Genomic DNA, 15,500 nt, shown 5'->3' with positions numbered 1-15,500 from the left:
TCTCTCAATTCTACTTTATAAAACAGTAAATAACTTTAACGTAAAGAGCGGGACGCTGAGGAGGGAACAGCCTTTTAATATACGGAGTAATTTCTGTTCGTTTTAAGTTTTAATGTCGCTCCTTACTTTCAGTTAAAAAACTTGTTTTTTTATTTAATTTATGAACATTTTTGAATTGATGCATGTTTGATTTTGGCTCTCCGCAAATGAATAATTAAAACTGAATTTGCGTATTATTATTTTATTTTTTTTTTTTTTTTGCTAGATGGCTTTCTCTTAGTTTTGATCCGACGATTTTAAGAAAAAGGGTGGGGAAGGAGGCCTAGATGCCCTCCAATTTTTCGGTTACTTAAAAAGGCAACTAGAATTTTTAATTTTTAACGAACGTTTTTACTCTTATCTACCTCCATAAAAAATCCTCCTACGTAGCCCCCTCCCCTAAACCCCCCTCCCCAACTAAAAAATCCCCCTGAAAAGGTCTGTACACTTCCAGGTCTGTACCATTACAGTAAGTAAACACTGGTCAAAGTTTGTAACTTGCAGCCCCTCCCCCGGGGACTGTGGGGGAGTAAGGCAGCCCCAAAGACATAGTTATTATTTTTTCGACTATGCTGAACAAAATGGCTATCTCAAAATTTTGGACTATTCCTACACTTTAGACTATTGCTATTCCTTCAAAGGAAACGTTTATCGAAAAATTTCCTAAAATTCCTAGGCCCATCACTTTTCATGTCCTTCTAATAAAGATATTTTGTAGTGTGTTGAATTGTTTCTGTTTCTTACTCTTTTTATGATTATGCTTGGTCTAATTTTTCTTTGTTCATTTCTCGTATTTTTCTAGTTTTGTATGTTCCAGTCAGTTTTTTTTGTGTATTTTTTTTTCTTTTTTTTTTTTCCTTTCTCCCCTTTAGTCCTCTTTTCAGAATTGTTATGATTTTTATTATAGAGGGCTTAAATAAATTATTATTACTATTAAATACCAGTTTACAATTTATTTTTGAAAATAAACGGTAAATCCTTCTCTCCTACATCCCTAAGCAGTCGGTGCCCTCTCCCCATCCTATACAGATCGCTGGTATAGGGATACAGCCGCGATTTGTTGCCGCCAAACACAAAATTTTACATTTGAACAGATATTGTATAAGTGTTGATGTCTGGTCTGACATGTGCCTAGCCAAGCAAGTCTAACTAGAGACGCATTTGAACGCCGCTTTACGAAACCAGAGCAAATGTTGTAGTTTTTATTCCCTGATCTCATTCTCCTGAATCTTACGTTCCTGAAAATTTGGTACCATGTTCGTTTTGTCTAGGACGGACACCCTTCCTCCCAAAAGAGCAAATAATCTGAAACTGTCATGATTCAAATACATCCCAGCGATGAGCCCCCGGAGGAGAATGCAGGGATAAACTTATTGTCATCCTGATTCCAACAGTGTGTGCTATGTGTATGGAGAGCGTTAATGGGAGAGGACGTAAACAAACTAGAAGAAAAACTGAAAAATAGACGCATTTTTTAGAAAATTTAAGAATCTCCTGGAAACTTATTCAAATATTAAGATTCCTTGGGGGCACGGCGAAGAAGAATTTATCCACTGCGTATATTCCTCATACTCAGGATTATAACGGGACTCCCGACCCTATTGGATCCCTCCAAATCTCACAAAGAATTCAATTCGCTTGACTATCTCCAATACATCCATATCCTTACTATCTAACTGAACTCCGATACAAATCATGAGATTCCGGATGACTCCACTCCACCCTCCATCACCCTTACTTGCATATATACGTCAACTCTTTGTGCTCTATCCAGTGGCATCGTTTCCAGCAATTACTCCTCTTCTCAACTCTGACTCCAACTCCATAATTCTAGAAATTCCAACATAACTTGGACTGAATTTGATACATTGGCCCTGAGAAACATTTTTAAAAGCAAGATTTGAGCAGATGTCATTCATGGAAATGAGATTTGGGTAACCAAACTTACACCAAAAAAATATACTCGACAGATAGAATTTGGCAACAGTATTTGATACGTAAGCTCAAATTGTTGAACTTATTAAACTGATAATGCAGAAGCTCCTGGTTGAAACATATACTCTTTATCTTTTTTAAGTAGATGTTTGAAAAAACCTTTCAATTTGAAAGAAACGCTTTAAATATTATTGCCAACACAACTACTTGGCTGAACTTTCTGGATCACAGCTTGTAAAAATTAAAAAATTAAATTAAAAAGATAAAAAAAACAGGAATTTAAAAATTTAAAAGATTTAAATATTTAAAAAATTAAACCGATAATGCAGAAACTCCTGGTTGAAACATATACTCTTTATCTTTTTTTAGTAAATATTTGAAAAAACCTGTCAATTTGAAAGAAACGCTTTTAATATTATTGCCAACACAACTACTTGCCTGAACTTCTTGGATCACAGCTTGTAAAAACTAAAAAATTAAATTAAAAAAGATAAAAAATTAAAAATTTTAAAATTCCAAAAGATTCATATATTTAAAAAATAAAAAATTAAACCCATAATGCGCTCATGGTTGAAACATATACTCTTTATCCTTTTTCATTAAATCGAAAAAACCTTTCAATTTGAAAAAAAAAACACTTTAAATATTATTACCAACACAACTACTTTTCTGAACTTTCTGGATCACAACTTGTAACAATTAAAAAAATCAAATTAAAAAGATTAAAAAAAAATAATTTTAAAATTTTTTTAAGATTTAAAAAATTTAAAAGATATAAATATTTAAAAAATTACAAGCAACCGATGATGCAGAAGCTCCTGGTTGAAACATATACCCTTCATCTTTTTTCAGTAAATATTTGAAAAAACCTTTCAATTTGAAAGAACCACTTTAAATATTATTGCCGACACAACTACTTGCCTGAACTTTCTGGATCACAGCTTGTAAAAATTCCCACGGCTATCTTTATAATTTTTAATTTGGCTTACACAAGGAAAAAACTAACTCTGCTCTAAAAAGTTGAAATAGGCTAGTAACGGAAAATTACTGTGGCTCTTATTTACCTTTGAAAGTGAAATTACTAAGTGACATGCTAACAGATACACATTAGAAGACAGGTTCAAACAGAAATTCAAACTCAAAAGCTGAAAGTGAAAGGCTACCACTATAGTAAAATTATAAGCTGTCAAAAAGCCCGACTGCAAAAACAATATAAGATTATATTGTTTTATTCAAATTCGAAACCTTTGCATTCCAGGTGCAGATACATGTCGATCTATGTCGGGTAAGGTGGATGCCAGATTCGTAAAAACAATAAAACGGGCAGATACTGAAAATCAAATAGTTGGTGGTAACGAACTGTAAGTACGGAGCGACGCGGCTCAATAGCAATCAAAAAAAAGGGAATCTTGATATCAAGAGATATATCAAAAGAATCAGCTTATTGTGCTAATTCCAAATATATACGATTAATTAGGCTTAGTATTACCCATAAAAAGCTATGAGCCTGATAAAATTTGCCAGATTTTTGAAAAAGAGGACCCCCCGCCCCGTAAAAGTCAAAGAATTTTCATGGAAATGACACCATCAGATTTAGCATAGAAAACCATACTGAAGAGGTTTCAAGCTCTTGTCTGCCAAAATGTGGAATTTTCATCTTTTTTTTTCGCCAGAAGAAAGATCCAAGGATACGTGTTCTTTTTCTTCTTTTTTTCCGGGGCCGATCGTATCGAACCAATGGTTCTAGAACATCGAGAGAGGGCTCATTTTAACAGAAATTAAAAGTTCTAGTGCCTATTTTAAGTCAATAATATATTATAGGGCAACTAGCCCCCCCTCCCACGTCCCTTTCTTCTCAAAGTTATTCGATCAAAATTTTCGTTCCGCATAGTTGAAAGGTCACAAACCAATGCCTTTGGGGATAACATGACCCCCACAGCCTCTGGGAATAAGTCTTTCATTTATAAAATGTGTCCATCATTTACGTATGGTATTTGTTATTGGGATGTATAGACATTTTTCGGGGGGGAGATTTTGTGCTTGAGGTGGATTTCCATGGGGATGATCTTCCGTGGGTAAGGAAATTTCCAGAGGTGAACTTTCCAGGGGATATTTTACATTGACAGAATTCCTATACGATTTTTTTTTATTTGTCTTACTTTGTCTTTGTCAACTCAGTTTTGTATGTTGAGATTTCCCGGCGTAACTGTCCAGGGAAAATTTTCAACGTGTTTTGATTTCCGAAAAAAAAATTTCTAAGGAAGGGGGATTTCCGGAGGGATCGGAAGAACGGTTAGAAATTAAAGTCTTTTTTCAAATGAAAGTACGCTGAGGATAAATTTTCAAGCTGAATCGTCTGCGAGAAATTTTGCGTAGGGGAGGGGGAATTTTCAGCAAGGATGGAATTGTCTAGAAGGAATTTTAAGGTGGGGCCGTATTTTTCGGGGGATGAACTTTCTGTGGAGGGGTTTCCCATGAGGGGAGAGAGAATTTTTCATAGAGGGTGGGCCAGATTTACCGGCATTGTTTGAAAAACGATCAGAAGTTAAATAAAAAAAAAACAAGTTTTTTTTTCCAATTGAATGTAAGGAGCAACACTAAAACTCAAAACGAACAGAAATTATTCTTTAAATGAAGGGGTGCCCCCAGTCCTCAATACGTTGAGTTAGACTGTTTATGCTAAAGTTTGACTGTTTGTCCCAATTGCTTAAGAACGACTCCTGAACCACAAGGGCCGTTTAATTACAATAGGAAGCTATTTTAAAAGTGCTAAAAACTTTAGTGTGAAGAGCAAGGTAGTGATATCGGGGGATTCCCTTTATACACAGAATAATTTCTGTTCGGTCTGAGTTTCACTGTTGCTACTTACTTTCAGTTGAAAAAAAGTTTTTTTTTATTATTCACTTATAAGAAGAATCATGACGATCAAAAGATTTCAGGGGGCTTGGCCCCAAGGGATGATCACTCTCAGAAGAAGGAATCGATTTCTTGCTCCGTTGGAAAGATACACAACACAAACTTACACAACAATATACACCTTATAAATTAAGAAGACTGTGGAATTCAGTTTTCAAACAGTTCGTGATAACTAACTGTAGTAAGGAGCGACACGGCTCAATAGCAACCGAAACTCTAAAAAACGGAATTTTGATACCAATGGTTACATCAAAAGAATCGCACTTTAATGCTGATTTTAAATATATAAGTTTCGTCAAGATCAGTTATACCCATCAAAAGTTACGAGCCTGAGAAAATTTGCCACATTTTAGAAAATAGGGGGAAACATCCCCTAAAAGTCATACAATCTTAGCGAAAATCACATCATCAGATTCAGCATATCAGAGAACCTTATTGTAGAAGTTTCAAGCTCCTATCTACAAAAATGTGGAATTTTGCATTTTTTGCAAGAAGACAGATCATGGATGCGTGTTTATTTGTTTGTTTTGTTTTTTTTTCCACGGATGATCGCATCGACTGAGTGGTACTAAAATGTCGCGAGAGGGCTCATTCTAACGGAAATTAGAAGTTCTAGTGCCCTTTTTGAGTGAAAAAATTGGAGGGCACCTAGGCCCCCTCCCACGCTCATCTTTCCCGAAAGTCACCGGATCAAATTTCTGAGATACCATTTTGTTCATCACAGTCGAAAAACCTAATAAATATGTCTTTAGGGACGACTTACTCCCCCGCAGTCCCCATGGGAGGGGCTGCAAGTTACAAACTTTGACCTGTGTTTACATATAGTAATGGTTACTGGGAAGTGTACAGATATTTTCAGGGGGATTTTTTTTATTTAGGAGGAGATTTGAGGTGGGGGTTACGTGAAAGGATATTTCTATGGAGAAACTTCTCATGGGGGAAGAGAATTTCAACGAAGGGGGCGCAGGATTTTCTAGCATTATTTGAAAAAACAATGAAAAAATAAATATAAAAAGTATTTTCTACTGAAAGTAAGGAGCAGTATTAAAACTTACAACGAACGAAAATTATTACGCATATGGGGGGTTTACCTCCTCGTTATAACTCACTCTTTACGCTAAAGTATTTTTAGTAATTTCAACTATTTATTATACGGCCTTTGTGATTCAGAGGTCATTTCTTAAAGAATAGGACAAAATCGAAGCTTTAGTGTAAAGAGCGAGGTATCGACGGGGGTTGAATCCCCTCATATACGCAATAAAAACATACGATATAAGTTCGTTACATAAGTTAATCAAGGAGGCACACTCGTGCCTCTTTAAAGAGGCGAACCACGACAATGTTAAGCGATCTTCGGTCCCCCTTTAACGTTGTCCGATCGGGCTGAAATTCACAAGTTAAGGTCCCCTAGGGCCCAGGAGCTTATCCGCGAAATTTCAGCTCGATCCAATAACTCCTTCCCTGTTTTCCAGAAACCACGCATAGCTACTTATTGTTCATGTTCTCCTTCTTTCTTTTTTTCTCGTCGCCTACAGGTCACAGCCGACATCGGATCTGGGTGTACGAAGACTCATTCGACGCGGAATTCTCCGATTAATTGCCCTGGAAAGTTTCGTCGGAAAATCTTAACCCCGCGATTTTCTAGCTTAGAAAAACCCATTTCCCCATTGAAGGTAAAATTTTCTCTTGTAATAACATCACTTGTTTGAAAATTCTTACACTAACAGCAGCTTGGCGCAGCGGAAGCATGCTGGGCCCATAACCCAGAGGTCGGTGGATCGAAACCGCTAGCTGCTAACTTTTTAGAATTTGTAAAATTAGGTAATTTTGTCAGTTTGAATTTATTGATGCAGAAAGGGAGAAAATAAACATGGAAACATGTGATCAGAATTACATACTGGAATGTTCACAAGAATTTATACTGAAGCGGGGGTAAGGCTTGATGGAAGCAAGTTAAAAGAACCATTTAAATTGATTTCCTAATTGAAGCCGTTGGTGAAATTTTCTATTGTAATAACTTGTTTGATAACAAGCATAACAGCAGCTTGGCGCAGCGGAAGCGCGCTTGGCCCATAAACCGGAGGCGGGTGGGTAAAAACCACTAGCTGCTAAATTTTTAATTAAGCTGCTAAACTATTAAAATTATAAAAATTAGATAATTTTGTCAGTTTGAATTTATTGATACAGAAAGCGAGAAAATAAACATGGAAAATTATTATTAAATTACATCCACCATGGGTTGTAGAAAAACGTACAGAAATAATATGAAAAAAAACTTCGTTTTCTTAAAGAGTTAAAGAGGCTGCGTCCCAAAGTCGAACCTTAAAACGTACAGGAATTAGGAGAGGCAGTCGGGGGGCGGCAGCCCCCCAAACCCCCCGCTTTTAAAGACTCTTTTGTACAGGTTTTTTGTTGTGGGGGGCTGCCGCCCCCCTAACCCACCGCTCTTGGCTTCGGAAAGGCCCTCTTTTAGTTAACAAAACAAAAAACCTGTATAAAAGAGTCTTTAAAAGCGGGGAGTTTGGGGGGCGGAAGCCCCCCAACTGCCTCTCCTAATTCCTGTACGTTTTAAGGTTCGACTTTGGGACGCAGCCACTTTAACTCTTTAAGAAAACGAAGTTTTTTTCATATTATTTTCGTAAGTTAGAGCCAAGATCAAAACATGTATTAATTAAAAAACGTCCAGAAATTAAATAAAAAACAAGTTTTTTAAACTTTTAATTAAATCAAAAAACAAATTTTTTTAAATGAAAGTAAGGAGCAACATTAAAACTTAAAACGAACAGAAATTACTCCATATGAAAGGGGCTTTTCCTCCTCAACACCCCGCTCTTTACGCTAAAGTTTCTTACTGTTTTAAAAGTAGAGTTAAGAGAAAGAGTCAAGGGGCTAAGTGAAAGGGGCTTTTCCTCCTCAACACCCCGCTCTTTACGCTAAAGTTTCTTACTGTTTTAAAAGTAGAGTTAAGAGAAAGAGTCAAACTTTAGCGTAAAGAGCGGGGCGTTGAGGAGGGAAGCCCCTTTCATATACGGAGAATTTCTGTTCGTTTTAAGTTTTAATGTTGCTCCTTACTTTCATTTGAAAAAACTTGTTTTTTTTTATTTAATGCAATCAAGAAGGTCTCCATATGTAAATATGCAATATTTGGTAGTAGCCCAGGGGCGTCATCATCATTAGTAGAGTCACTAACGTATTTTACTTAGTATAAATGTAGTTTGTTTTAATTCTGATACGTTAGTAACTCTGCTGATGATGATGGCCGACAGTGTCATCGAAATATCTAGAGCCTTTGTACATATTTTTTTTCCTGTCTAATAAAAGGACATGTCCCTTTTTGGAACTCTTTTTATTTCGTCATAGAAAAGGCAGTGTTGTCTAGGAAAAATAAATTCCGGCAAATCTTTGATGCGCATGCTCTCAGATGAAGTTATGCCTTTTCACGATACAACTCTTCTTTTTCTTTGGCCTATAAAGACGAGTTTTTGTTCTTTTTATGGCATGAAAAGTGTTATTTCTTTTTAACATTACATTTTTATAGTTTTTTTTTATATTCAAGAAATGATCTTCCCCACCCCACGAGGAGCTATAGCCCTCCACATTCCACAAAAAGTTTTTCTAATCCTAGACAGGATGACATTGTGAAACTAGTCTAAACACAAATATCTGGTAGAAAAAAGAGTACTAGAAATCCCCCCCTTTCAACACAATTTTCAAATATAATAGTTACAACCGTTATAATTGCATGTCAGCCATATTCCCTCTCCCCAAATGCCTGAAAATAACCCCAGGCCATATCCCAAGTTCGTTAGTTTTTTTCTAATTGCATAATTTGGCATAGTTACCCAATCTTTGAACAGGAACAAAAAAAAATACAAAATGATACAAGGTAACACCTTAGATTCGCAGTTCCACAGAAGGAAATATCTCACTAAATAAAAACAGTAGTATTAGATTCCTTGATTTTCAAATATGGTTTTCGCATTTTTGGCAATGCCCCTTCCCCTTTCGTGGTTCCAAACAGTCCCAAGATACATAAAAAGGTCTAAAAAACACCCTAACAACAAAAATCTTATTTAATAGTATGTAAAATACTTTTCTTAATCAGATTATTATGCTTCTTTTCATTGTTATTCACATTTTTAAATATCATTTTTGTCCCACAATTCTATACCTTGGTGGATTCAAGGGTCAGGAATACAATAAACCCGTTTTAGCAAAGAAGACAATATGCACAATGAGACAATAAACGATGAAGAAATTTATTATTTAGGACTATAACTGGGACCATCAAGGGGGGAAGCTGTAATTAATAAGTAAGTAATAAGTGATTCTACGTTTCGGCAAAAGGGGGCAGCTACCCCCCCCCCAAGTTTTTCTGGCATTAAACTCCTTTTATTAAACTCCATTTAGTTCATATTTGTACACCCGTGTGGTACACATTACCCCCCCCCAAATTATGAGACTTAAGACCACTACTGGTACAACATGTTATCAAAAAAAAAATAATACAAAATATATAGGTCTAATTCAAGCAGCAAACTTTTGTGTATAGCCTAGCCTTGGGCTATATTATGCATCGAATGACAGGAAGCGTTTTCTGCAGCAGCATTGCGAAGGTGTCGAAGGGGGTTATTCTCATTGTGGAAGGAGGACATTTTTTTTCTATTTGATTGACATGTTACACTACACTTTTATTAACAAGATATTAATCATAGCTCCAAGCAGTCAAGACTTCCGAAACACTATTCAGGACTGGGCTGGAGACAAGCCCCCCTTAAAATTTACGAATTTTTTGAAGTTTATGAATGTCTAAAATGATCAAAATACTTCTACTTAACAAAACTAACGTTTTAATTAGATCCTTCTTATTCCCAGGGAAATTTAGATTTCACCAGTTCTCGAAAGAGATATAGAAACGGCATAACTCGCCGGTTTCCCTCCGCCTCAGACTGTTTAGATTCACTTTCCCAGGACACACAAGCCCAAAAAAGTTTCAAAGATAAGCCCATATAGAAACAATTAGCCTAAATACCAAAGTAATATACTTACATCTGAGATTGCATTTTTCAGTTAGCGAAATTCTAAGATAATTATGTTGACGCCCAAAAGAATCAGTCAAGAAGTGCGAAAACGGCAAAATCTTCTCCAGTTCCAATTTTTTATCCAACTTCCTCTTTGCTGATATCTGTGTACTACATAGTTTTATTGCGTTCCATAACTCTGATTTCTGTGGGTTTCTCAGTAAATTGTTGAAAGTTAAAGGTAAAATCATCATTTTTAACATTTTGCATTAGTAAAAATAATTGTAACTAGTTGCTATCAGTAAAACATGACAGACTGACTAATGAACTTAGATTATCGTAGCACTTTATGAATTTTAACAAGGTAAACACCATATGCGCTTTAAAGATGGCGTTGAAGAACGATTTTGCTAGCACAGATTTCAAAAATTGTAATTAAAAAAGATTGATAACCCTGCTTGTAATGCTTGTAATTTGAAGAATGAGATTGTACATCACTTTCTAATTGAGTGTCCTTTTTACGAGAGGCTTAGAAAGGATATGAGAATTTTATGCCAAAGAGAAAAGCTAGGCAGTCCCAATGTTAGTCTTACGCTTGGGATAGGGATCAATGATGATGTTATAAGACTAGAAATGACAGTGATGTTTTTGAATTTTGTGAAATTAAGCGGCATAATGGATGATTTTAGCTAGGATCTTACATATATATATATATATATATATATATATATATATATATATATATATATATTATCTAAATTTATATATATATATATATAAAATGGAAAGGATTATTTTGATATGTTCTAGAACTAGGGAATAAATATTGAAGAGAGTGGATAGGAATTTATTTGCTAGTTGTATATGTTTTGTTGTTTGTTATTTCTGTAGTATTGTTTGATCAAAAAAAAGAAAGACAGAAAAAAGAGATTATGAAGTTTTTTTCAGATTACCCCATCAAGAAACAAAGAGAAAAGTGTGGAACAAGGAAGATCATCTCAACAGAAGTTGGATTCTAGAGGAGACGTTAATAATCAACAACAACAGCATTTAACGAAATGCTGATTTAGTAGACAAATTACAAAGGTTTGTCATTGTGGATTTTAGGCTAATTTGTAAATTTTGAACAACTATTTCTTAACACAGCTCTATATTTTCTTGGCAGAATTTCCAGTAATCTATTCTACAAAAAGTATAAACGGCAGAAACAATAAACATGAAGAAAAGTGCAGACCAGGTTCTGCAAAATTTCTCAGGTAAACTGAAGCTGCACTAAATTTAAAGTTTTGAAGTCTTGGTTAGAATTTCAAAATTTTGCATAATTATTACAAAGTTGCTGTTATTCTTCTTTGAGTAGAAACATACTGTATTAACAGAAAAGATTTAGGAGAAAAAGAAATATACCAGTAGATTCTCTATTTGATCATTTTTTAAATGTTATAATAACTGCCGTCGCCATTGTGTCCTAGCGCCCCCCCCCCCCCCCTAATGTTGCCAGAGATAGTTGTAGACTATGTACAAAAGTTTGCTAATTTTGTGGGTTTGTCACTATTTTGTGCTTATTCCTTACTAGTTGTTATTTTTTAATGTCAAACAAATCAGCTAACTTTTGTAGTTATCATAGGACAGCATCTGTCTCCAGTAGGGAGGGGGCAGGAGCTGCCAATACAGAATTGCAATGGCAATGACTATTATTCTTGTAAAGACTATATATTTTTTTTTATAAATAGTTTCAAACCTATAATATACCTTTACCATTCTATCCCAGACTTTAAAAAAAAACAGCATAAGCAGCAGGCTTAACTCTTGAAATTACAACCTTGACAGCAATATTTAAAGGTTTAGCAAGACTCTATATAAACACCAAAATCACTGTTGGGTCATGTCCTCCAAAACTCTGTTAAAGCTAATCAGAAGAGATTGAAATGCCAAGACAAAGACATTAGGGGTAGTGGCCATTCTAGGCCTGGACAGAGGGGCAGGTGCCCCCCCCCCGGTTTTTTGATATGCCATTAAATTCATTTATTTTATATTTTTACACTCAATATGGTATACCCTTTCCCCTCCCCAGATTATGATGTCTAAACCACTACTGATTAGGTGGGATGTGAATTATACCTCTCCACACAATTGATCTGACAGAATCTACCAAAAATTTGTGAAGTGTGGGTCTTTAAATATTTGTTTTGGCTTTTAGCCTTACTCTACCCCCCTCCCCCTCTATATAAAGATCTAGGAAATCCTCATATCTTGAAAATGAACAAAGTCGTAAAGTTACGAACTCGTTTAAATCATGGAGTCTGTAAATTATGTCTGTTATGTATTTATGTAACATGTACTATGTAAATTATGTATTTTATGTTTTATGTAACGTGTATTATGTAAATTATGTATGTAATGCAAATGTTTTCAGTAACGATTATGCCTCAGCGCAGCAGTATATCCTTTAATCCAAAGAATTTGATAGTTTTAAATTGATTGGTTGTCTCACAGTTTGCACAAGAAAAGTTGTTTTTTAGCAAAAAAATGGCGGAATTGAAATACTCTGTGTAATAAAACTTTTATATGGCCAGTCAAATGTACTCATTTGACTGGGCATATATCAAGCAATAATTTGTATGAATAATGCAGGTTCCACTTTCCAGGGCTATATTGAAAGTAAGATTAAGATAGCTGGGGCAAAGTTTTATGGACGAGTAATTTTAATAGTGCAAAAAATTTTGCTTTTTTCTATCCATCTGGAGCCAAACGAAAACAATTCCCCAAATACGGTGGAAAGAAGTCATAAGGAACGATTTAAGGGAAATTAGAACTTTCTAACGAGTAAAATCTGTGAGCAGATTAGGGTGTAAGAAGAGTGTGCACTGCTGTTTTTAGCCTCAGTCAGCTTAGTGCTGCAATGATGTGTTAGTAGTAAAAGTAGTTGTTCTTAGACGATTCGTGGCCTGTTTCAAACTATTTCAACCATTCAGATGCTCTGCTATTTCTCTAAGTCAATCTAATATTGAACCCTGTATTTATTTAATTTTTTTTATAATATAGCTAAGACAGTAGAGTATGGTTGTTGGTAAAACTTTGGGATATCTTCCGTCTTTTGAATCGCATCCAAGAACGTGGACAGATGACCTTCCATTATGTCCACTAACTGGTGTTGGTAACTCCCCCAGCCAATTTTACCGCGAAGATGGACAAAGGCGTCAAGGTCATCCCAATGAAGATAGAACTTTTCATTTTAGAATTGATGACTCTTTTTGCCTTTATGGTATGTTTGACGGACATGAAGGGAGTCATGTATCCGAGTTTGCGTCGCAGAAGATGCCTGCCGAAATTTTGCTTGGCCAGTTGAAAGAAAGGTAATCCTCGTTTTTTTTTCTTAAATGGATCAAGTTCCAGTTTCCTGTAAAAAAAAAAAAATGCTTCTAATGTCAGTGTTGAAGAAAAACTGCTAGGTAGGCAGGTAGGTAGTTTTATTTATATCCATAATATGAATATGAATAAAAATGACACCACTAATAAATTATTGCAGCGAAAAGAAAGTCCTAAGGACTTGTGCTGTAAATTCATGTTATGATTTATATCTTATAAATAAATATCTAAACATAACAACTCATTATTATCCATCTAGATTTATCTTATATATAAAAACAACCACACATATACATGAACACAATACAACAAATAATCCTATTAAATATTATTTACCGGTTTCAGCCTTCACCTCACCCCAAAAAACTACGTAAAAAACATCAAAAACCTCCCGCCCTTCAAAGTCTAATAGTTAAATAAAATGTTTTCAAACTATTTTTTAACCGGTATAAAGTGACAGACTCCCTGATAATAGCCGACATCTAACTGGACTGGACTGAGACATGCGGTAGACAAAGTTTTAAGGGAAGAACAATGCGGTTTTAGAAAAGGTAGAGGATGTGTCGACCATGTTTTCACTCTTAGGTTAATAATTGAGAAGTCCCTTCGTTGTCAAACACCTTTGGTCCTTAGTTTTATCGATTATGAGCAAGCTTTCGATTCTGTTGATAGAACAGCGTTAACAAAGGTCTTATCGTTATATGGTATACCAGAAAAATACATTAAAGTGATTTGCGCTATGTACGAGAATAATACTGCTGCGGTTAAGGTAGGAAATGAGGTTAGCAACTGGTTTTGTATTAAATCAGGAGTTAAGCAGGGTTGTGTTCTATCCCCCTTTATATGGATCATTTTGATGGACTTCGTCTTAAGGAGCACAGGAAAGGCAATTGGAGACCATGGAATCAAATGGGGAGGAAGAACGCTCCTGGACTTAGATTATGCTGATGATTTAAGCATATTAGATGAAAGTGTGAGCAAAATGAATGAATTTTTAGAGGTTTTACGAGTTCAGGGTGCTAAAATAGGCTTGAAAATTAATGTTAAGAAGACTAAGTCACTAAGGTTAGGAATAAGTGAAGATGAACAGGTGACCTTAGGTAACGAAAAGATTGATCAGGTTGGGAGCTTCAGTTACCTTGGTAGTATTATTAGTAAAGATGGTGGGAGCAGTGAAGATGTTAAAAGTAGAATAGCTAAAGCTCAGGGTGTTTTTTCACAGTTAAAAAAAGTTTGGAAGAATAGAAAGATAAGCCTACAAACCAAGATTAGAATATTGGAAGCTACAGTGATGACAGTGGTCAAATATGGCTCTGAAGCATGGACACTCCGAAAAGCAGATGAAAATTTACTAGATGTTTTCCAGAGAAATTGCCTACGGATTGTTCTGGGTACCCGGCTGACTGACAGTATTTCAAACAGTAGGTTGTACGAAAAGTGTGGTTCAATCCCGCTTTCTGGGGCTATAATGAAAGAAAGGTTGAGATGGCTAGGCCAGGTTCTACGGATGAAGGATGACAGATTACCGAAGATTGTCCTTTTTGGCCAACCGTCTGGGGCTACACGGAAAGCAGGTCGTCTTTGTCTGGGTTGGGAGGATGTCATAAATAAGGATTTAAAGGAAATGGGAACTTCCTGGGAGGGTGTAAAGAGGGAGGCTTTAAATAGATTAGGTTGGAGGAGGAGCGTGCGTAGCTGTGTTGGCCTCAGGCGGCTTGATGCTGCAGTGAGTTATTAGTAGTAGTAGTAGTAGTATTATATTGGTACATATAGGTTATGCAAATAATGTTCACTGACGTTCACTACCTTCGCTAACTAAAGAAGAATCAAGAAATTTTAGTGGTATATAAAGACGCCAGGCGTGTTCAATAGCAAGGATTAGTACTGGTCATGGGTGCCCATAAGCCATATTCTATGGGGGTGCTTACCTGGTCTAATCAGCATTACCAATGCTGTATAATAGAAATCTCAAAACAAAAATACAAAAGCAAAAGGCAGCTTCATTCAGCTAGGAAGGGGGCTACCCCTCTTATGGCCGCCCATGCTTCTGGTATTGCCTACTATCATACATGGTTGCCAGTAAGACACTAACTGAAATTGAAAATCTCAACATATGAAAAAATTATGACAGAAAAGTTTTTCCAAAAATTTCTTTTAAAAGTAATGACATTTTTTGAAATTTGAAGTTCAGAATTCAATGTTTTCCTCGTTTATTCACAATTA

The 15,500-nt window shown here is 35.6% G+C and overlaps 3 protein-coding genes across 7 annotated transcripts in view; 2 read left to right on the top strand and 1 right to left on the bottom strand.

Annotated features, from left to right (window-relative positions):
• LOC136026878 (molybdenum cofactor biosynthesis protein 1-like) overlaps nucleotides 1-10,294 on the bottom strand; it is a 43,855-nt gene extending 33,561 nt beyond the window's left edge. For 2 of the 3 annotated variants that reach the window (XM_065703671.1, XM_065703672.1), the window contains exon 1: nucleotides 9,940-10,294. In XM_065703671.1, the coding sequence (XP_065559743.1) occupies nucleotides 9,940-10,174 (235 nt within the window). In that variant the 5' untranslated portion in view covers nucleotides 10,175-10,294. Of the gene's footprint in view, nucleotides 1-9,737; nucleotides 9,909-9,939 lie in introns of those variants that run through there. The other variant, XM_065703673.1, reaches the window with a different exon arrangement.
• LOC136026884 (BOS complex subunit TMEM147-like) overlaps nucleotides 1-15,500 on the top strand; it is a 344,819-nt gene that overhangs the window by 271,311 nt on the left and 58,008 nt on the right. The gene's annotated exons all lie outside the window — the stretch shown is intronic.
• Nucleotides 1-15,500, top strand: part of LOC136026879 (TGF-beta-activated kinase 1 and MAP3K7-binding protein 1-like) — a 42,974-nt gene that overhangs the window by 3,507 nt on the left and 23,967 nt on the right. The window contains exons 1-3 of one of the 3 annotated variants that reach the window (XM_065703676.1): nucleotides 10,035-10,152; nucleotides 10,860-10,997; nucleotides 13,148-13,264. In XM_065703676.1, the coding sequence (XP_065559748.1) occupies nucleotides 13,176-13,264 (89 nt within the window). In that variant the 5' untranslated portion in view covers nucleotides 10,035-10,152; nucleotides 10,860-10,997; nucleotides 13,148-13,175. Of the gene's footprint in view, nucleotides 1-10,034; nucleotides 10,153-10,859; nucleotides 10,998-12,953; nucleotides 13,265-15,500 lie in introns of those variants that run through there. The other 2 variants (XM_065703674.1, XM_065703675.1) reach the window with 2 other exon arrangements.

This window comes from Artemia franciscana, chromosome 5, assembly GCF_032884065.1.
Source record: "Artemia franciscana chromosome 5, ASM3288406v1, whole genome shotgun sequence".
Lineage (NCBI taxonomy): Eukaryota > Metazoa > Arthropoda > Branchiopoda > Anostraca > Artemiidae > Artemia > Artemia franciscana.
The sequence above is the reverse complement of the archived record's forward strand: the minus strand, read 5'-3'. Positions and strand labels throughout refer to the sequence as shown.